Source organism: Urocitellus parryii, chromosome 2, assembly GCF_045843805.1.
Source record: "Urocitellus parryii isolate mUroPar1 chromosome 2, mUroPar1.hap1, whole genome shotgun sequence".
In the NCBI taxonomy this organism is placed as follows: Eukaryota; Metazoa; Chordata; class Mammalia; order Rodentia; family Sciuridae; genus Urocitellus; species Urocitellus parryii.
The window spans coordinates 24,335,086-24,357,497 of NC_135532.1; the positions used below are offsets into that span (position 1 = coordinate 24,335,086).

Consider the following 22,412-nt stretch of genomic DNA (forward strand, 5'->3'; position numbering starts at 1 on the left):
AGCTATAGGCACATAGCATGTTCCCTAAATATTTGTTGATTAATTAGTAAGCAAGTAAGATTCAGGATGCTCCTCTGTGACTACCATTATTAGCCAAACATCTTTTAGTATTAGTGCTATTTAAAAATGATCAATCTCATGATACCTCCTTTACAATTTTCCAGTGATCTCATAATATTCTTACTATGGACTGTATTTGTATGTATTTCACAAGAAATGCCTATGAAACACTCTGCATTTCACAATTCTTTCTTCTCCTAAAAGAGTCTTTGAAATAGACAATTTCCTAAAGTCTAACAAATTGTGCAGAGTTTTGAGATATTGGAACTTGTAACCTGATGCTACTGTTACAGGAGAGCAGAGGCTGTGAGTCCATGAAATAATGGCCACAACTCTCCAATCTCATGGCACTCCTTGTACTCGACCTGGAATTTAGCCTCAATATCAATTTTAACATAGTATTCCACAAGCACCTATTAACCAGTTCATTCATTCATTTTACAAATACTGAGTTTTTGCCATTTGTCAAGCACCATCCTGGGGAGGCACATTACAGATAAGAAGAGTCATCAGACAGACACAGATCTGCCTTCATGAGGCTTAGATTAACAATTGATTTAACACTCAAAGTCATGATTATCTGCCAGATCTGCTCCGTTGGGTAGTGTAAATAATTCTAAGTAGCTACATATCTGTTCCGACATAGAAGGGGATTGGAGTAAATCATGTACTCCCTGTTTCTGTAGGAATTAAAGGGAGAATAACTGAATGTTGTTTTTAGAAGACACATTAAGGTCTTCCTTTATTTATTTGTGTGTCTGAATTGCAAGTCAGACTCTGATAAACCCACAGGAGAAAAGTTTATGCGAATTTTAGTATTAAAGTCCCACTCCTCCAAAGAGATAGGAGTCTCTAGGAAGCACTGCAAAGTGCTTTCTTTTCTATTCAAGCACTGGAAAAAAATATAATAATACACTCTGGAACCAGAAAAAGAAAACAGATGGCCAAGTATAATTCCCCCCCACCACCACCACCACTATCAGGCATTGTGTCTTCTTTCCCTCTGAGCTGCAAAATTGCCTCTCTCAAAGTCTCTATTCTTCATTCTGTACCATCTCCAACTCTGCTCCATTTTCTGCCCTTTTCCCTCCCACAGACGTGTGCTGACTTTCTATACCCAGGTCCCTGTCTGCAGCCTACTCTATGTGTAAGTAGGCTGATGCATCCCTACAGTGGCAAACCGCTAGGATGTGTAGTCCTTACAGTTAGCTACCCAGGAAAAGTACAGGTCAGAACAGTTTGAAGAATAGGGATATAACACTGGCTCAGTCAACATCAGGCTGATAGTAGCTAAAGAGGTAACTGTCAATATCATGAAACTGTTCAGTCTCCTAAGACTAATACTAAATCTGGAGAGTTAGAGATTATGTATGAGTAAAACATTGTCTAGTTACCTTATTTCAAAAATTAAACAAGAATCGCACCAAGATGTTAAATCTACTATATTGCCTACTAAGCAAATATCCTGTTCTTTAGTTCATGAGGAGGAAGACCCACCATATGTACTTTTTAAACTTAATTTTGTGCCTGAGGTGTCTACCAATTTTGCTTTATGGTCTCTAGATCCCCCTCAATGATTTTGGAAATTGACTGGATTAAACAAAGAGAAACACAACAGGGCACTTTTATATTCTTTCTCAGGGATCCAATTCTGTTTTCAATGTATACTTCCTTAAAATTTTTTCATTTCTTCCCTTTGAATATTATTACTTCATTTGCTCATTCTCTAAGGACAGAAAAAACAGTATCATAGAAATTATAACCAAAAATGATTCATTTCAGGCTGGGGATATAGCTCAGTGGTAGAGCACTTGCCTATCATGTGTGAGGCCCTGGATTGAACCCTAGATCCACCAAAAGAAAGAAAAAGAAAGAGAGAGAGATTCAGTTTTACCTTTTGTCCTTTTCACTATTCAGTGGTGTATGCCAGTTCTTATATAATATTTGCTCAGTGAACATGAAATAATAAACCATTGTCAACTGGAACCAATTTTGTAATGTTTAAGAGAAAATAATAATACTACATTTATTAATTTAGAAGAAAAATAACTACGTGTGTGTCTGTGTGTGTTGTGCTGGGATCAAACCCAGGGCCTCAAACATGCTAAGCATGTGCTCTACTATTGAGCTACTTTCCCTAGCCTAGAAAAAAAAAATTTATGATTCTAAAATATAAGACAATATAGTGTGTTAAAGTACCAAAATCATATATCCTATTTTAGGCTTCTCAATAATTAAGAAATAGAACTAAGATCTTACCATTTATTATCCATTCAGACACTTCTACATGTTATGGGTATAATGGTGAGCCAAATAGACAAGAGTCTCTTATCTTATGGAGTGTACAATTCACTGACTAGGCCTTAAAAATTCTTGTTCAAATGCATTATGCAAAACTGAATTCTCTTAAGTTCTACAACTAGGCTGTAATCTCTTTCCTGGTCCATTTGTTTGATACTCTCTAGGAAAGGCACTTTTCCAATGGACCAGGGTAGATTTAAAGCCCTCTGCCAAGCAATAGCAAACAGAACATAGGAATGGAAGTCTTACCACTAATAAATATATAGATTGTAGATTCTGCTTTCTTCTTCTTTGAACTAGATATAGGTAGATATTTGCAGCTGTAGAAGCCAGTGTGGTTTGCTTGAGCCATGTTCAAGGTCAGAGTACTGCAGAATTGTTGGCCATTCTTTCCACAGGCAGATTTAGTTATGCTCAGTCTTTTGCTTTCCTTACTCACAATTTTAGGCAAAGACCATGAATGGGGTGAGTCCCCCCTGCAATTGTAAATAAGAAAATAAAACACAATCAAGACTGGGGCCAAGGCTCAGCAACAGTTCCTAAACATTCATTTTATTGGCAAGCACTATTCTGTCTTCTCTTAAGTGTAGTCATCTTCGTCTTTATAGAAAAGAAGCATGTTCAAAAAAACCTTTTGAACAATACTGAGAACAAAGTTGCAAAAATGAGCATCATTGCCCCATTTCCCTAGTGAATAATTCTTTCCCCTCCATATGAAGCTGGAGACGTGGTGGTTTGAACTTTGCAGATCACAGGAGACCACTAAAATCTACCTCTCTATTCTACCAGGGAAATAAGAGTTGGGCCCTGGGAAGGACAAGTAGATTATTCCCAAACCAGCACAGTCACTTACCTGCATTTGAGATACAGTGTCTGGCCTGCTTGCATGACGTGCTGGGTGCCTTTTAAACTCAGCTCAGGACCTTTTAATTTTGAACCCGAACTAGACCCTGGAAAACAAAAATTTTACTTGTATTATTTACAAATTGCCTTCTCATCTTGTTTTTTAAAGTTATTGTTTCATAAAGTAAGTTTTTCTCTTTACTTACACATGCACAAAGATACACTAAATTTAAGTTTCTCTTAATTCACAAATTCTTTCTAGTCCAAGTCTGACTCATAAATATTATATATACTTTTATACTAAATAACTTAAGCATTATATCATCCAAAAGCCCATATATCTAGAATGTTAATTGATTTATGTTTCAAAATGAAATCATATTAAAAATACATAATATTTTATTTAAAACTCTCAAGATTAAATGTCAGTGTCATCCAAAGTATATGTGGGTTATCTAGTTAGTTAGACTAGGCTTCTGTATTTTTTTTCTGCATAAAAAGGAGATATCATACTATATACCTCATAAACTGATGCAATTATTATATGTAAATTTTAAACATTTAAAAAATATTTAAGGAGATGGAAATGCTAACTACTCTGGTTGGATTATTATATATTATATATAGGTATCAAACTATCACATTACCCTATAAATATGTATAATAAGAACCAATAATTTTTTAAAAGATATAGGATTTTTCCTGAATTTTAGTAATAATTTAAATAATTTTAGTAATTAGTTGAGCAATGCTTTTTGGGGCCAGACATTTTTCTTTCCAAAGTAGTTTCCTCATTTGTAAGACTAATTTTAGGATCTAAGTCAGTTTTAGAAACTATTTGGTTTTTCTTACGCAATCTACAAGTTACTTCTCTAATGGTACAGTAAAAAGGAAATTGTTCACTTACGTGACATTTGACAGGCACATCTCAGGGGACTGTTGTGAAGCAATGAAATAAAGTGTATAAAAGTACTTTAAGATTTGTACATCTTTATACAGTGCAATAATGACATCTGTTCTAGCAATTAGCTGTGTGACCCTGGACAAGTCCTCTCTCTCTTTAGATCCAGTTTTTGTATCTATAAACCAAGAGATGGAACTAGGTGCTTTCGGATCTGTGACCTTCCATTTGGACTCTCCTGGTGTCATGATTCTTTGAGCCAAAGGTCCTACAGAGGTTGAGTTTCTCTTGAAACTCTAGTCGACCATCCAGAATAAAGTCAGCAACAATCTCTCTTGCCTCCTCCTTCCCCTCATCCCTCCTGCCCCTCTCTGCTTTCCCTTCTTCTCCATCCTCTGCTTCCTCCTCCTGAGGCAACTGCAAAACCTGGTTAAGGCAGGAAACCAGGGACCCAGAATTAGTGACATTTAGGCAAGTACAAGGGTTAGAGGAAGGGAGGAAAGACAGACTTGGAAGTTTAACTATTTAGGACAAATCTTGGCAAATTTTTTTACTTTAAAAATGGGTTTTATAGGGCTGGGATTGTGGCTCAGAGGAATAGCGTTTGCCTCGAATTGTTGAGGCACTGGGTTTGATCCACAGCACCACATAAAAATAAAATAAGGATATTGTGTCCACCTATAACTAAAAAAATAAAAATTTAAAAAATGGGTTTTATACAGTGGAACTTAAGGTAGCAGCTTGAGATGAATGGTCGTCTAAATTTTCATGTTGGGTTACAGATCTGTGAGATGAGATTCAGGTGTCAAATTCCCACACCACACACAGCTGTGCTTTCTGTTGTATGTTTTGGGTTCTGTCTCAAAAAAAACTGGACTTAGTTAAAAGATCTGCATTTGAAGTTTTGTTTTCGACTTACTAAGTGTAAGACCTTTTGCATTACTTAATTTGGTATTTTTTTCTTTTTTTTTTTTTTTCTTTTTTGGTACCAGGGATTGAACTCAGGGGCACTTAACCACAGAGCCACACCACCAGCCCTATTTTGTATTTTATTTAGAGACAAGGTTTTACTGAATTACTAGGCTGGCTTTGAATTTATGATCCTCCTGACTCAGCCTCCTAATCTGCTGGGATTACAGCTGTGTATCCATATGAATAAAATGGGAAAACCCATGATCTACTTCTCAGGGAGGGGTGTGAATTCAATGCTATGTCCTTGATGGGCTGGCTTACTACATTCTTTGTTGCAGATATCTACTGGTCCTTAAATCTGTTGGAATTGCTCCCTTCACGCCCCCCTTCTGATAGAGGCAATTTTGCTGGGTGTTTAACTGCAAAGAAAGATGCTAACTGAACATTATATGCTTTTCTGATGTTACTAATAAGGTGATATTTAAAAGTAACTTTTAGCCAGGCACACTGTCTCACACCTGTAATCCCAGCAACTTGGGAGGCTGAGGTGGGAGGATCACAAATTCGAGGCCAGCCTCAGCAACTGAGTTAGATCCTGTCTCAAAAATAAAAAGATCTGGGAATGTAACTCAGTGGTTGAGTACCCTTGGTTTCCATTGCCAATACTGCAAAAGAGAAAAGAAAGAAAATAAAGTAACTTTTATAGCTAAGGTCCTGATACCAAATTACTGATAGTATTAATGATTCCATATTAATGATTCCATAGTAACATATTTAAATTGAAATCAGATTCACATACATCTGATTGGTTGATTAAATAACCCCATAAAACAATTCAGTCCATTCACATACCAAGGAACACATTTTGTACTTTACTCATCTTTATGAGTCTAGGCAAAGTAGTTGAAAATCAGTGATTCTTATCAACAGGAGACTTTTCTAAAGCCACATCCAGCAATTAAGAGCACCTTCCCTGAAAAATTTCTAGGCCAGAATAGTTTCTGCCTTTCCCTATGGCATGGAATTCTGGGGACTTAATTGAACAATTGTTCCTACTCTGGAAAAGATCCATCAAAGCTTCCTGAGGAAAATTCTGGCATTACTTATATAGTTACCTTTGTGGTCTAGGTCGAGTGATTCGTTTTCCCATCCAGAGAGGCCATGGCGGGAGAAGCCTCCATTTTCATGCTATGAGTACCTGATACTTTGGTTTCTAAATCCTATGACTTTTTCTTTATCAGCAACTTAGAACACCAGTACTTCTCTCGTCAGAGAGAACCTGTAACTTCAAACAGCCATGCCAAACCAGCCCTGTGAAGTGTTGTATTTAGAAGACCCTTCGAAGAACATGCTCTCTGTAAACTCCTTTTTGTATTCCTTGTGCCATCTTTCTACTCAGAGACACCCAGACCAAGGAGTTAGAAGATACTGGGCAGCAAAAAGAGGGTTATTAGAAAGTTTACCTGGGGAAATGCCAAGAAAGTGATTTCTCTATTACATTTGTCTCCACTAATATAAATTAATTTTTCACTTGGAATGAGGAAGCTAGATAAATGCTAATTAAAACAAAGGAAAGGTATAAGGAAACTATACTTTCAAGTAACTGGACACTTCTAGTAAATCTCCTTTCTTCAGTTAATAGGAAACTAAGGTCTCATAAAAATTAATGGAAATATCAAGACTATAGCTTAACAGGAAAACCAGAAGGGGAAAAGGAAAGTGAAATTCCTTGAATGCTTTGAAATCACATTATTAAGCCTTAAAACATTTTTTGAGTCAGTTTAATATCCATATGCCTACTGAGTAATGAAGATTCAGCTAAAATTTTTTTTTTTTTTTTTTGGTACTGGGGATTGAACTCGATTGAACTCACTTGACCACTGAGCCACATCCCCAGCTCTATTTTGTATTTTATTTAGAGACAGGGTCTCACTGAGTTGCTTAGCACCTTGTTATTGCTGAGACTAGCCTACTAGCCTTGAACTCTCGATCCTCCTGACTCAGCCTCCCAAGCTTCTAGGATTACAGGTGTGTGCTACCGAGCCTAGCCATTCAGCAAACATTTTTAAGCATCTACTTCATGTCACTTTTTATATCTCATGAGTGATATATGTAAAGATATAAATATGCACATATTCATAAACATATACATCTTTATACCATGGGCAACTTGGCTTACTCTTCTTCTCAGTAGCCCAGAGTCACACTTAGATAATAAATGCATTTAGATAGCCCATTTAGATAATAAATCTACAGGGTATTTCAGTTTTGAGGGTGGAGTGCTGTAATATAACAATGATTCCCCCACTGTAAAGGTTGGGTGTGTATCAAACTTTCCACTGTTTGCCATGGGAGCCTAAAAATCAGATTTAGAATCATTTCCTCAGTGAATGATTCCATCCCTTTTTGGTAAAGTCAACTACAATATGATCATGAGGGGCATATGGATTATTTATATAAATTTTCTTGATATGAAAATTATTATCTAAATAAAATGAAAACACTCCATGCAGACCATGAAAATGGACTTTATGAATGTTTCTTTATTAGAAAAATCCATAGTTCAAGAAGTATGAGCAAGTAGCATTAAGAAACCACTGTGTAAATGTGTCCTTATTTGAACACTGACACTTTATATTGATCTTATCTGAATATTCTTTTGTTGTAGGAACAATAGAACTTTATGATTCCAACAACAATCCCATTTATCTTTCCCCACATGCCACATATCAGGTAGAAAGCTACCCTCCATTCCCCATCTTCCTTTCATTAGGCAAAATGGAACGTTGACTTCCATGGGAAGGGTACATTTCCAAGCAAAATATGGCTTTATTTTGTAACCAAATCCAAAGCCCAAATGATTTTCTTTCTTCAAAATTCTTTTTTTTCCCAATATCTTTATTTTGCATTTCTGTGGTGCTGAGGATCAAACCCGGTGCCTTGTGCATGCTAGGCAAGCACTCTACCACTGAGCCACAACTCCAGCCCTCTTCAAAATTCTTAAAAGCTACCATGATGGATTTTAAGGGAACATATGCCCAGCAGCGGTCATTATGAGCAGACAGCTTTTAAAACTTAAGGAAGATTCTTATGAGACTAAAAGTATCTTTAGAGAACTACTATTTTTATTGCTCTAAATAAAAAGTGTTCTTGCTAACTGTATGCAACCTCAAGACAAGTCCCATAGCTCCTCTTCCAACTAGACACTGGCCCAAGCTCTTAATGTATTGAAATCAAAGGGTTAGTCTGTATTTAAAAAGTGCTTTATTAGTCAAAGACAATAACCATGTTTTGATCAAAGATGAAACACATATCCAAAATGGTCCTATAAGCCTGTTGACATCACAGCAGTCTTAGTTTGTCTAAATACACTCTATTGATAATGTTCACAAAACAAAGAATTTGCCTAAAATGCATTTCTCAGAAAGTAACCAGGTCAATAAGCAATGCACAGCTGTATGGATCATGAAACATCTGTTTTTCTATTTTTAATTTAGAGTCATTAATCTCCCCAGCTCTGTGGCAGAGTAGGTCTATTGAGGCCATGGGCAAGCCTCTCTAAGCCTAAGATCCAACTGTCAAGGAGGAGGTTAGACTTTGATTTGTATAATCCCTTCCAGCCTAAAAATTCTGATTCTGAGACCATAAGTCATTGATAACAATGTACAAGTTAGAAATCACATTTTAAAAATACTTATGGTTAATAAAAAGACAAGTAACTCAATTGAAAAAATTGACAAAGGATCTGAATAGACATTTTCCCAAAAAAGATATATAAATGACCAATAAGCACATGAAATGATGAAGAATATCATTATTAGGCAAATTAAAATAAAAAGCACAATGACATAGTACATCATGCCTCTTAGAATAGCCTGGATACGAAATACAGATAATAACAAGTGTTGGTGAGGATGTAAAGAAATTAGATCCCTCATGCATTCCTAGTAGGATTTTAAAACAGTGTAGCCATATTGGAAAATGGTTTAGCAGTCCCTAAAATGGTTAAACATAGTTAATCATAGGTTAAACACAGTATTCAACAATTACCCAAGAGAACTGAGAACATATGTCCACATAAAAATGTATACAGAGATGCTAACAGCACTATTATATGTAAAAGTCACAAAATGGAAATGACACAAATGTCTATCAACTGGTGAATGGAAAAATATGGTATATCCTATGATGGAATATGGCTTGATAATAAAAAGGAATTAAGTACTGATATTTACTTCAACATAGATGAAACTTAAAAGACTGTGCTGGAGCACATAGCAAAAGGGCCATGTGAGGTGATAGTGGGGTCACACAGAGAGGTCTCTTGGGAGAAACCAAATCTGCTAGCACCTTGATCTCAAATTCTAGCTTCCAGAAGTATGAGAAAGTAAATTTAAAAACAAGAACATTATGCCAAGTGAAAGAAGCCAGTCATAAAAAGCCACATATGATTCCATTATATAAGTGTCCAGAACAGGCAAATCCATAGAGATAGAAAACAGATCAGTGGTTGCCAGAGACTGGAAGAGGGTGAATGAAGAATGACTGGTAATGGCATGGAGTTTCTCTCTGAGGTATGAAATATTTTAAAATTCAGTTAGTGATGATGGTTGCACAACTCGGAATATATTTTAAAAAATTGGTGAATTTAACATTTCAATATTCTGGTCTCCTACAGTCGTATTAGGGGTGTCTTATTCTGGTCTCCCACAGAAGTCAATTTTATTTCAATAAAGCTGTTGTATTCTTTTTAAAACCCCAACAAATTATGACTACAGTAATCACAAAGTTACATTGAAGGTCTAAAATATTGTGGTATTTTGAAATCTATTTCTACATATGATCCCCTCAGTGTTAAGGTTTTTACACTAGTTGTTTTTCCATCTTAAAGTTCAGAAGTCCAATTTTAGATAAGTAATTAATTCTTTTATGATAAGTAACATCACTATTTATATAGTGAAAGTTTTACAAACATATTGCAAAAAAAATTTACTGCCCCCATTAGAATAATTTAAATTCAATTTAGTGTTAATTTTAAGTCACTTCTAATTTCATATTTTGAGTTTTAACTATTTAAATGAAGATATGATAAACTAAGTCACATTGACAGTTCCGTTGCTAGAACTCTGAAGAATCTACTGGCATTTCCTTTTAAAAATCAAAATTATTGATTATAAAATTTTTAACTCAAAGCTTTGTATATTAGATTATTTCAAATGAGAAGCATCTGTCTTTGATTTTGCCTACTATGTTTTCAATAGTACATAATCCTACATGATAAATGGAATCTTTATCTAAATATACTTTCCTAAGTATCATGTTTCTAAAACTTGAATTTAAGACCATAAACCATTTACCAAGGTTGTGTGAGGTTAATTAAACATCATTTATAATAAAAGGATTCCTTCCTCAAGATGTAGCTTGTTAAAAGCTTACATCTCACGGACTGAATCTCATTGAACCTTTTTTGTTGATGGCAAGGGTGGGAAAGAAGTGAAGAATGTAACTGCAAATTTCTAGAAGCTTCCAAAATTTGTGTTTGAGATGCTAGGTTGTGGCATTTGAGAAAAAGTCCAGTCTGGGTCTTAACTTCTGTGTCTGCCTCTGTTCAGGTATTTATCAGGTAATATGAAGTGGACATTCCCACTGAGTGCACTGATTAGAATTACTGCATTAAATAAAGACAACAGCACTAGCTAAGCCAACACTATAATGAAGAGCACTAGAATGTATATTCTTAAATTCTTTTTTTCACTTCTAGGATGTTGGAGAACGGCTGGAGGGTTTGTGTTCCATCTGCCAACAGGCTGCACAGAAGATATGGAACCATGGGAATATGTATGGCGGCAGCATAAACTAAGTCCCACAGGGGCTGGGGTTGTGGCTCAGTGGTAGAGCAGTGGCCTAGCATGTGGGAGGCCCTGGGTTCAATCTTCAGCACCACATAAAAATAAATAAAATAAAAGCATCCTGTCCAACTACAACTAAAAAATATGTTTAAAAAATAAAAATAACTAGGTCCCACAATTAGCCATATATTAATTTTTTAATATTGGGTTTTTTTTTCTAAAACAATTGGCCTTGTTTGATTTTTGGTGTGAGGGTTGGAACCTAGGGCCTTGCATGTGCTAAACAAGTGCTCTACCACGAGCTATACTCCAAGCTCCTATTTGTTAATAGTTGGTCTTAAATCAAAGGAAAACAAATGAAAGAATGTGTTAATACATGCATACATATATACCAGCATACAGGTATGCCTCTTATAATTAATAAGCGTGTGTGCGTGTGCATGCGCGCACGCGCACACACACACACACACACACACACACACTGTTGGGGGGGGGTCTCGGAGAGGGAGGGAGAGAAAAGGGAATAGAGAATGTGTTGAGTGCACGTATATGATGTTGGGGATGGGATCCAGGGCTTTGTGCATGCCAGGCAGGCACTCTACTACTGAGCTATATACCCCCAACCCCCACAATACATATTTTAGTTGTGAGTTAATAAAACTCACAGTTTTGCAGCTCAAGGCATAAGGATGTCACTGAAATGGTAATGTCTAAAATGACTGGAACTTGGAACTTCATCCTATCCATACATGGATCATTGACTTTACTCGTTTTCCCCATAACTTTATAAAAGTTATTTTAAAGAAAAAAATCTGTGGTTTAAAATGTTCACCAGGGGAAAGTCCTGTAGTAACATGGAAATTCCTAGTATCAATGTTTACGAGGGGAGCATGTCTCAGGGTGCTTCTTGGAGCTTTTTACTTGACACTGGCTTCTCAGAGGGTCACAGTTTAACAGGGCACATTCATTGATCATTGGACCTGTCACCAGCTACCATCAGGAGCCTACCCTTCCAGTGACCTATTGCCACGCACAACTCCTTTTCATGTGACATGAGAGTTAATTAAGGTTGGGCAGGAGAAATCTGCTGACCAAGGGGTTACCTTTTCCCCAAAAATGCTCTACTCCCACACTGCTGTTCTTTTATTGAATGAGTTTAAAACCCACCTCCATAGAGCTAACATGTCATTTGAGTTTACCACACCGTGTCATGGAAGTTATCTGAGCTGCCTGGAGCAAAGGTCAAGATCTGGTTGACATAGCTTGTAAAGTATTAGTAGAAAATTCTGCTAGACTTTCAACTGGTTATGAACAGAATGGATGCTCTTTATACCCCCAAAATGCAAAAAAAAAAAAAAGGACTGTTTTGTCTTGGACACTTCTCCCTTTTCTCTGTCAGTAGCAGGAAGCTCCATTTGCAGCTTATGTTCTTCTCTAGTGCCACTGTTCAGAGGACTCTGATGTCATGTCTCATATAATGGTTCATAATCACTAGTAGCATTATGCTATTGTTCAAGTTGTACAATGTTCAAGTTATTTCAAGCCAGATTATATGTATTTTCTGATAATAAACATCTGAAAAATATAGAGTAACTGATTCCTCAAAAGTGCAACTTCAGAAAATATGTACTCAATATATACAAGATAACATGCAAAACACTTGGCTTCATGGAAGTGATTTTTTTCATAGAATTAATATTTTATCAGCTGGTTTATTCTCTTTAGAATCACAGTTCTATATAGTAGTCAAAATTCAGTAACAGAATGCTTATAGCTGAAAGAGTATTTGGATAAAATGGCATTAATCGGCATGGTAGTAATATTAATAAAATAGACAAACTGCCTTAGAGATTAGAAGGCTAATGTTAAATTGTTTAGAATTACAAGTTCCATTCTGTCGAAAGCATTCTTCATATTCTTTTTAAGAAAACAGTTATGTCTGGAAGCAAAGATGATATGTACAACCCACAATTTAAAATTCAGAGTTTTCTCTGTTCTCCAGAGCATTAGGATTACAGTTGGCAGAGATTTTACCAAATACTCTGCTTCCATTAAAGTTCCAGGCATTTGCAGAGATGATGACAGCAGGCCTCTGAATTTCAAGGACATGTTATTTACATGCGTTCCTGTGGAGTTTCTTAGAAGGAAAGCATCACAGAGATTGGAAACTACTGTCAGTTCAGTTTAGGAGCCTGCCATGGAGTGGGAACTGGAAACTTTGATTACATTCAGCCATGTCTTACAACCTTTCATGTGGCACAGATAAACTTCAGATTCACACACAATTCTTTCTGGGGAGAAAAAATGTCATGGAGCTGTGTTATAATGATATTAACCATAAAAATGCATCCTGTTTAGGCATTAAGTTTGAATCCAAAATAATGCCTTTTTGTACAGTAAAGCAAAGAAGACAAGCCGTGTACTTAACACTGTAGCTGTCTATGCAAGGAAAAGCAAAATACACTGTTAGAGCTAACATCATGTTTCTTCTATTCCCTTAATATACTCAACATTTTCAACTTTATTATCAATTACACATAATGACAGAATACAGGTGGCCTTGCATATAAAAATAGGAGAGGAATAAAATGAGATTGAAGGCTGAGTGTGAAGTTCCTATGTTAGTTTTCAGCTTTCTTTGATGTAGTTCATGAACTCCATAGAAACGATTCTTCTGGAATCCCTTAGATTGTCTATAAAGGAGATGCTTTGAATTCACTAAGAGGAAAGTTGAGGAGATCTCTGACCTTTGAGATTTAAATGGCCAGAAGTATGAGATCAAGTTATCCATCATTGGGGAATTGAGTTTTTTAAAACAATGACAGCAAACTTTGTAAGCCTCACTGCACAGCATTCTTGACCATTATATCTGCTATCATCAGAATCAGTTTCCTTCTAAATTAAACTTGAGATACAATTCCTTTTCATTACACATAGCTTTCAGGCGAATCTTGTTTAACTGTGGAATTGACATGGTGACTAAATTGTTCTTTTTAATTCCGGGTGCTTATAATTTTCACACTTCCTAAGACTCACTTAATTTACATTGGTTAATATTGGTTAATAGCTCTGCCTTCCCAAGATTTTGCAAACTTGAAAAAAAAAATCTTAGCTGGAATTGTTGTTATTCAAGTTTTGCCTAGAGTCAAAATTCTGAAAGGAAAAGTAACCTATTAAAAACAGTATGCTTCCATCAGAAATATTTCAACTGATAAAAGAAAGAGTTTGCTAAATATTAATAATTCACTCCAGTATGTGAATTAAGGCTTTCCTTCTAAATATCCATAGAAGACTTGAGAGTCATTTGTACTCCAAATCTGAAAAATATTTGTTTTAACTTTCAGGGCATTTTTATTTATACACCTTCTTACTCTACCTAGAACTTCATTTCTAGAAATTTCTTTATTTCTAGAAACTTTTTAATATCATCAAGATACTTATCTCTGAGAGAAGAGAAAGCTATAATTTCTGCCAATGTCTGTCTCCCAGTCTGACAGGCTTTGAAACAACTTATGAATCAGCCCATTCTTGAGGACAAGACATTAACCAGTCAGCAGGACTTGCATAAAACCAGAAAGAAGAACTCTGGAGAGGTAGTAAGTTCCCCAACCCTAGAGCTGCTCCTGTGGAATTAAGCCACCAGTTCCCTACCCCCATGAGACTGATGAACTGGGCTAAGGGTTGGACTCCTATGCATGAGGCTAGGAATCTGAGAACTCTTCTCCATGGTTTATCTTTTCTTATCTCTCTTGTACTGCCAGCCATCCCTGGTTTTTTTCCCACTATGTTCCCTATGTGACCCCTTTCTCTCACCCCCTTACCCTATTGACTTCTCCAATCTTTAACTTCAGCATTAACTCTCTCAGTTAATATTTCTGAGCATATACTAAGAGAGGAATACAATAACAAAGAAGATTGTTTTCTTTAAAGTGTTTGTAACTTTAGATGGATGATGTATAAGTAAACTAGTATATACAGATATATGAAATATTATAGAGAATTTTTATATAAATATAAAACAGCATTATATTTTCACGTTATCATGCAGAAGGACCAGGTGTGGGGAGGCTTTGCCCAGACCAGTGAGGGAGAAGATTCTCCCAGAATAATAAAGTTGAAGGTGAGACTTGAAGAAGAGTGCATGTTTGCTGAAGGAAGCCTCAACTTTTTCTCGTTCAAAGAATTCAAACCCTCTAGAATTTCAACTTTATTTTTAAACAACTGTTTTCTGTCTTTTTCTCTGCAGGGCTGGGGATGGAACCCAGGGCCACATGCATGCTAGGCAAATGTTCTACCACTGAGCTACATCCCCAGTCCAACAACTGTTTTTTTGTTTTGTTTTGTTTTTTTAACAAGATCCCTTAGATTCTCTTGCTTCTAATGACTCTGCTCTCCTTCATCTCTTTTCTGAATGAAAGCTCTGTCATCCTCTTTCAGTGCTGAAGTTCACATATTTTTTTTTTCAGTCTGTGGTCTACCTGACTTCACTTAGCACTGGGGAAAAAAGCCACAAGTAGATGCTGATCCATAATGGGGTGGGGATGGAAAAAATGGAGGAACTTTGATTGGGCAAAAGGGAGGAAGAGGAGGGGAAGGAGCATGGGGGCAGAAAAGATGGTGGAATGAGATGGACATCATTGCCCTAGGTACATGTATGGCTGCACATATGGTCTAACACTACATTGTGTACAACCAGAGAAATGAAGAGTTGTGCTGCAATTGTGTACAATGAATCAAAATGCGTTCTGCTGTCATATATACCTAATTAGAATAAATAAATTTGAAAAATAAAAATTAAAAAAAATTTGAAAAGAATGTATTTTGACATTAGAGTAAAAATACTTATTCAATATCAAAGGTAGAAAATATAGAATACTTTATGTACAAGGTATAAGAATTAACCCTGGCTTTATCTGACTTTTTTTCTCCTAAACATGTGTGCAATGTTTTATTGATTATATGGCAAATGTTGTATTTTAAAAAATTTAAACCAGGATCTTGCCTGGGGACTTATGGGTAACATATAATAATTTATTCTTCTAAAAAATAAATATATGTGATATGCCCATAATAATTCATTTAGGGTTATTTCTTTGTAGAGAAATGCTGGTCAAAGGACATGAATATTTTAAAATTTTTAAATAAACTATCCTTACAAAAAATAAATAAAGAATAAGCAGTCTTCATTCATTCAAATGTTCTTCGATTTCTTCTAGGTACCATGTCCATTGAGAGTCTCTGAAGTCTTTCTAGTTCTAAAGCTACATGATTTCATATTTCTTGTCTTAAATTATATTTGTTAATAAGTTACTTTGCTGTCCCCAAACTGGGACTTCTGTTTCTAAAAATGATAGCTTCTTAAAGATGAGGGAGAAAAAAGAAAGAAAAAAGCCACAGGAAACATTCTTTGGAAAACATACCCTCTCAAGTGGTGCTTTTTAAAGCATAGCATCATGGTGGAAAGCAAGGCTGAAGATTCATAGATGGATAAGAGAAAATTATCAGATGCGACACATTAGCCAGGACTGACTTGTCCTTCCTTTTCTCTATTCGTCTAGTCCATACCATGGATGATGAAGGGCCAAAAGAAAATAGTTTTCAGCCAAAATGTTCTCATACAAAGCAGTAAAAACAATTGCTACAATAGTAGCCTTACCTAGAATCTCAAGCTAGAAATTAAAACTTTCCAATCACCCTCTTTTGTGCTATTTTGGAACCTTGACCAGCTGAGAGAATCTTAGAGTGAGGATTAATCTCAAGGACAATATCTCTTGGGAACAAATTCTCCAGTGGCTGGACTGCTTACATCCCTATTCTCAGTCCTGTCTAGAGTCAGATCAGGAGAACAGTCAGCTCAGAAGATAGGCTGGACCCAGAGAATGGTCCAAATGGAAAGAACAGAACATTACATAACATATTGAGAGAGTTACTGCCAGTTCCACTTACACACTCACATCAGCATCTGTCAGTTCAACAGCATTTATTGAGTGACTAGGTGTCAGGTGCTATATTCGCAACTGTAAAGTTGGATCAGAAACAGCCCTTACTCTTGAAGGGCTTTCTGCCAAAAGTTGGCCTCTTAGGAGATGTCATTTAGAAGTGGATAGATAAATACCGAAAAAAATTAAGATGATAATCTAAGAGAACAAATAAGAAATCTCCAAACTGTGTGCACTTTGTATTTAAGGGACACATTTTGATATGAGTTGCAAGTTCTTCACTAATGTAAGTGTTTCACTTTAGTAAAATATACAAAGAACAAACACTTTTTCCATGGTAAACACTGAGCATAATGAATATAACTATACATGTAGTCATAAATAAAACATAATGGATTACTTAATAATCACTTGAGAACCTTCTAAGTGAATATGGTAAGATGTTCTAAAATAGCCTCCTATGCATGCCTGAACTCAAGTTGGAAAGACATAAATCTGCAGTGAATACTGGATATGAAACCAGCATCAGGAGAATTAAGTTTGACATGATTCATATTTTTCTCTCACTGTATGAAAATATAGTTCCCAAGTCTCTACCACTAAGTTTGTAATTAACATTATCCCAAAATGGGGAATGAGTTATTCCAGCAAAGCAGTCCCAGGCCCATCTGTTTGGACTATAAAGCACATTAAAAAATAACAAAATAAGAAAACTTTTTTCTACATTTTGGAGTTTTACTGCTTCTTTTAAGAAAGATAATATTAGGATATAGAATAACTTCAGTTTGTCAGTCAAAAAAAGATAAAGGGAAATAGAAATTCCTGAAAATCAGCCTTCCTGTTTTTTCATTTTCCCCACTGGCCTTCTCTGTATCTTTGTGTGGTAAATACTTTGCACAGGATGTTTTTCATTTACCAGTTCTGAGGACAAAAAATGGGATGGGGATGTGAGAGGTAGATTGCTTTTAATTGGTACATCAACAATGTGAGTCAAATATTTCCTAGCTCTCAAGAAGTTATAGGTATCCAAAGTCCATTCTAGGGCAATACAATCATCAACTTCCACTCGTTTCCCCTGCTGTAGTTCTAACAGAATTCCCTATGGGGAAGATTCTGAAGCTATAAAAATTTTCAAATAACAGAGAACAAAAATCTGGTCCTGCTGGAGACATTAAGTGGAAAAAGAGAATTAAACAATGTTTCCCCAAAAGAAAACAATACCATTAATCATAGATGAAATGCTGTAGCAAGAGTTTACATTGCCTTTTTAAATTGTTTGTTTGCAATCCTAATATATCTCTGTCTTTTCATCTGTTTACATATATCTTTGGTTTCTCTAATGCCCATTTAGAAAAAGAAAACAATCATTTAAAAAAATCAAACAGGATTTCTTTCACTCCTTCCCATAATTTCCATCTAAAGCATGTAACCACATTTGGCCATACTTTCCAGCTATTTCCTTGGAGCAAAAGATAAAACTCCTCAATAGGTGGCAGAATAGGATTTTTTTGTTACTGATGAACATGTTCGTATTCTGGTATGGAACAGTATAGTAGATCAAGGCAGAAGTAAAGCTTTGTTGTTTCTTTCTTGACTTGTGGCATCTAAATATCTAAAAGAATTGTTTAGGAGAAGGAGGGACACAAAGAGCAACTGGCCTTGTTGAAATGCTTCTAGGGCTAGGGCATAGCTCTGCAAGCCCTTGCGTAGAATGTGCAAGGCCCTAGGTTCTATGCCAGCACTGCCAAAAAAAAAAAAAAAAAAAAAAAAAAAACCCAAAAAACAACTTCTTGTTTTGCAAACTGTACAAGTACTGTCAATCAAGGCCTGTAGCTGGCTACCCCAGACTAAAAAGTAACTTAACTTTCTCTAGAACTAGGCCTTGAACAACATCAGCTTTTCATTCTAAACCCTGAAAATGGAACCTCTGCCTTTTCTTTAATTCCTAGATTTTCTCCTTCAAGCTCTCTTTAGGTAAATGATGGTGGAAAGAACTCCAGTGTTGAAATCAAGAAGACATGTTTGAATCCTGGCCTGGCTGTTTCCTAAGTGTGTGGCTTTTGGCAAGTAATCAGATTGCCCTCAGCCTCAGGGTTTCAACCCATCAACAAAATGAAAAGTGCCCGCGTGGATGTTCAGGAAGGGGCAACTGTGAGCCAGCACCATGCCTGTGCTGAAGAGAGGCTCAGGACTTGTATTCCTCCTCTTCCCTGAGGACAGAGTGAGAGTCCTCCCTCCCTCCTTCACAGGTGACTGTCATCAGGGTCAACACATGTCTGGGTCCTTCCCTCAGGTACGTCACTTTCATTCCAGAGAAGCTCAAGTCTTTGAGGTTGCTGGGATCTAGAAAGTACACAGAGGAGCAGACACTTGATTCCTGGAAATTGTCAGAGGCCAGTCCCAGCTTCTCTCAAGGACCTGTCTGCATGAACTTTTCTAGAATCAAATGCTGGCCTCAGACTGTCCTTCTTTGTAATCTGAACTAGTTTAAAGCCACTTCTAAGAGACCAGTTTGGAAGGCCATGTAAAACCATGTTCTTAACGGCTTTGGGGATCCTTTTCTGACTTTATTTGGGAAGGTTCTTGAATATCTATGATAAGAAAGCACACATGATTAAAATTCTGTCTTGGAGATTTTAACAGAGTCTGCAACATGCAGCAGTGGAATCTCCCAAGGCCACTTTAAGCTGGAGTAGCAGTGGCTTCTCACATTCTTTAGGGTTGGCAAAATTCCAAGAATAGACTGGTTTTGAGAGCAGGGGAAGACTGTCAGAACCCCCACTATGTATTTTTTTCCTTCTTTGCTTTTCAAATTAGGTTGTAATGCATGGTAAGGAAGAAAACTTCAAAATCTGACAGGATCAAATTCAAATAATTCCAGCTTTACATACTACTTCTGTGATCATAGAACAAGCATTTCATTTATCAGAGTATCACTTTTCTTATAGTTATTACCACATCTCTCTCTTGGGGATGAGTGAAATAATGTATGTGAATCACAGTGCCTGACAGTTAATAGAGGTTACTTTCTTCCTTTTTTCCTCCCCAAAAGGATCTCTCGCCTTACAGTATCATTATATCCTCTGGAAGAAGGAGCTAGATCAGGAACCCCATGAGATAAGCCCCAAGAAGTTGCAAAGCTGCCTTTACTGGGAGTCTGGGGTCAGCTGTCCTCCTTTGTTGGCATTGTGGTTGTTCTAAGAGGTCACTGTACCAACATGGCATATCAAGTTAACAGTGACCTAAGGACCCTAAACAAAAGATGTATGAATGTGAAGCTCCGCCACTGGTCAGTTGTTTTGTTCCTAGATGCTGTTTAGAAGAGCCAAGGCATTATTTAGTATTCACTATCAGTTATTAGTTACTATGATTTTTCTTGCCAAATTACAACCTAACAGACTGAAAAGAAAAGGTGAAATGCTAAACAGCTACATGGCACATTGGAAAACATTGCTATCATACTGTATATCGAGAGGAGGCTGCCTCCCATCCCATGAGCCTTGGCTGGGACTTGTTTTGACCAACAGAATATGGCAGAGGAATTTCAAAGTGATAGAGGAATTTCAAAGCCTAGGCTCCTGAACACCCTGCAGCTCCAGCATGTGCTCTTAGGAACACCCCTGCCTCCATTATGAAAGCCCCAGCTAGACTTCTCAAGGAGGAAGAACTGCATGGAGAGGAAGACCCCATGCCAAGGCCCCCTTTCAATTGCCAGGGACTGGAACCTGCCTGGATGACCCAGGTGAGGCCTGGAGAATGTATCTGATTTACTTCAGCATCACTTTCCTGAGAGTTATTACCACACCTACCTCCTGGGAATGAGTGAAACAATATAGTAAATCGCAGTGCCTGACAGTCAATAGAGGTTACTTTCCTCCTTTTTTTCCTACCCCAAAGCATCTGTCTCCCTCAGGTAAGACCAGCTGAGCCCAGCCCAGACGTCTAATCGATAGACTCAAAAACATAATGAATTGTTTTAGGCCACCAACTTTTGAGGCATCTTGTTATATAGCAACAGATGATGGATACAAATAGCTATTGCATCTCAGCCCTGCAGAAGAAGTGCTCAACTAGCAGAGAATAGACTCATTCTGTTTTCCAAAGTAAAAGTGCCAAAGTGGAGCCCCATAATATTAGGCATTAAACACTCCAGAAGTACCTCTAGATGCTCTCTGGGAAGTAAAAACAGCTTGGGTTCTTAGTGTGTCACAAGAGTTCCAGTATCATGTTTCCAAATGACGGTGCATTTTCTTGACAATGGGGACAGAATCAGCACCCCATGAAAGCCAGCAGAATCTTACTGTTCCAGCAGGTAGAAGTCAGCCTTCCAAGTAGGGTAGGCTGATCCCAGCCCAGGAAATACAGATTGAGAAGCTCATGAGAGGCAGAGCATCATGAGGCTTTGGGCAGCACTTTGCAGGACATACTGGAGTGAAACAGGGTACAACTGAGGCACTGGGGACCTAGGATAGGCCAGTAGTATGATGTTGGCCAACCTTTAATTAGAGGAAAGTCTGAATGCTACGTAGAGTAAGGCAGAGGAGGGCTACTATTAGCTCTGTTGTCTAGACTGGCAACTTAGTTCTGGCTCTGAGCTGGCAGAATAGACCAAAGGACATTTCATTTAGTCCCACTGGTAACATGCCCTAGCACTTGATATGAATGATCCTTTGGCCACATTCTGCTGACTCACACTCTTCCTGGGAGGAATCCTCAGAGATAGATAATTGCTCCACCTCGGCCTAGGTCTGGTGATCATCTAGTGCCTTTTACAGGTGGGCACTTGTACAGGTGCTTCCCATGTGGTGAGGCCTCTTAAACTGATTCTAGGGCTGTGGTTCTCAAAGTGTAGTCTCTGGACCAGGTATATCAGCATCACCTAGCAACTTGTTAGAAAAGCAGATTGTCAGCCCCACCTAGACCTACTGAATCTGACACTCCAAGGTAGGACCCAGTGATCTAGCATGGCTTCCAGGTAATTCTAATGTTCTGTACAATTTGAGGTTCTGCCAATTGCTGGGCACTTTAAAATGACCAATGCCAGAGTCCCACTCAAGAGATTGTGTTTGGTGGTACACTGCTGAGATCCAGCTACTTGAGAGGTCGATACAGGAGGATCACAAGTTCAGGGCCAGCCTCAGCAACTTAGGGAGACCCTGTCTCAAAATGAAAAGCGCTGGGGATGTAGATCAGTGATAGAATACTACTGGGTTCAATCTCCAGTAGAGAGGGAATGGGGAGAGAGCTGGGGAGGGAGAGAGAGAATATGATTGTGATTGAATTGGTCAGAACTGCAGCCAGGGTATGAAGATTTTTAAAGCTCTCCTGACAGTTTTAACAGTCTAGGCTGGGACCATGGCCCTAGAGAGAGGCAAAGGGGTTTCATAGAAATCCCTTGGCAGGAAAACTACTTATTAAGGTTTTGCTAAAGGTGGCCTTGAGTTTAAGTGGTTTTACATTTGTATATAATAAGAGCCAAAGCTTTTCATTTATTCCAAGTTCACTTCAGGCCTCTTTTAACAAAAGAACTTGATAATTGTTGTAGCTTTGCTTCTGTAGACCACATGGGTGGTTCTGTGGCTTTAAAGGAAATCCCATTTACATTCC

At 37.3% G+C, this 22,412-nt stretch overlaps 1 protein-coding gene across 1 annotated transcript in view; it reads right to left on the reverse strand.

The window, feature by feature from the left end:
• Positions 1 to 22,412, reverse strand: part of Flt1 (fms related receptor tyrosine kinase 1) — a 176,588-nt gene that overhangs the window by 146,176 nt on the left and 8,000 nt on the right. The window contains exons 3-4 of the mRNA XM_026388407.2: positions 3,215 to 3,311; positions 2,611 to 2,837 (exon numbers count right to left, since the gene is read on the reverse strand). Coding sequence (XP_026244192.2) covers positions 2,611 to 2,837; positions 3,215 to 3,311 — 324 coding nt within the window. The remainder of the gene's footprint in view (positions 1 to 2,610; positions 2,838 to 3,214; positions 3,312 to 22,412) is intronic.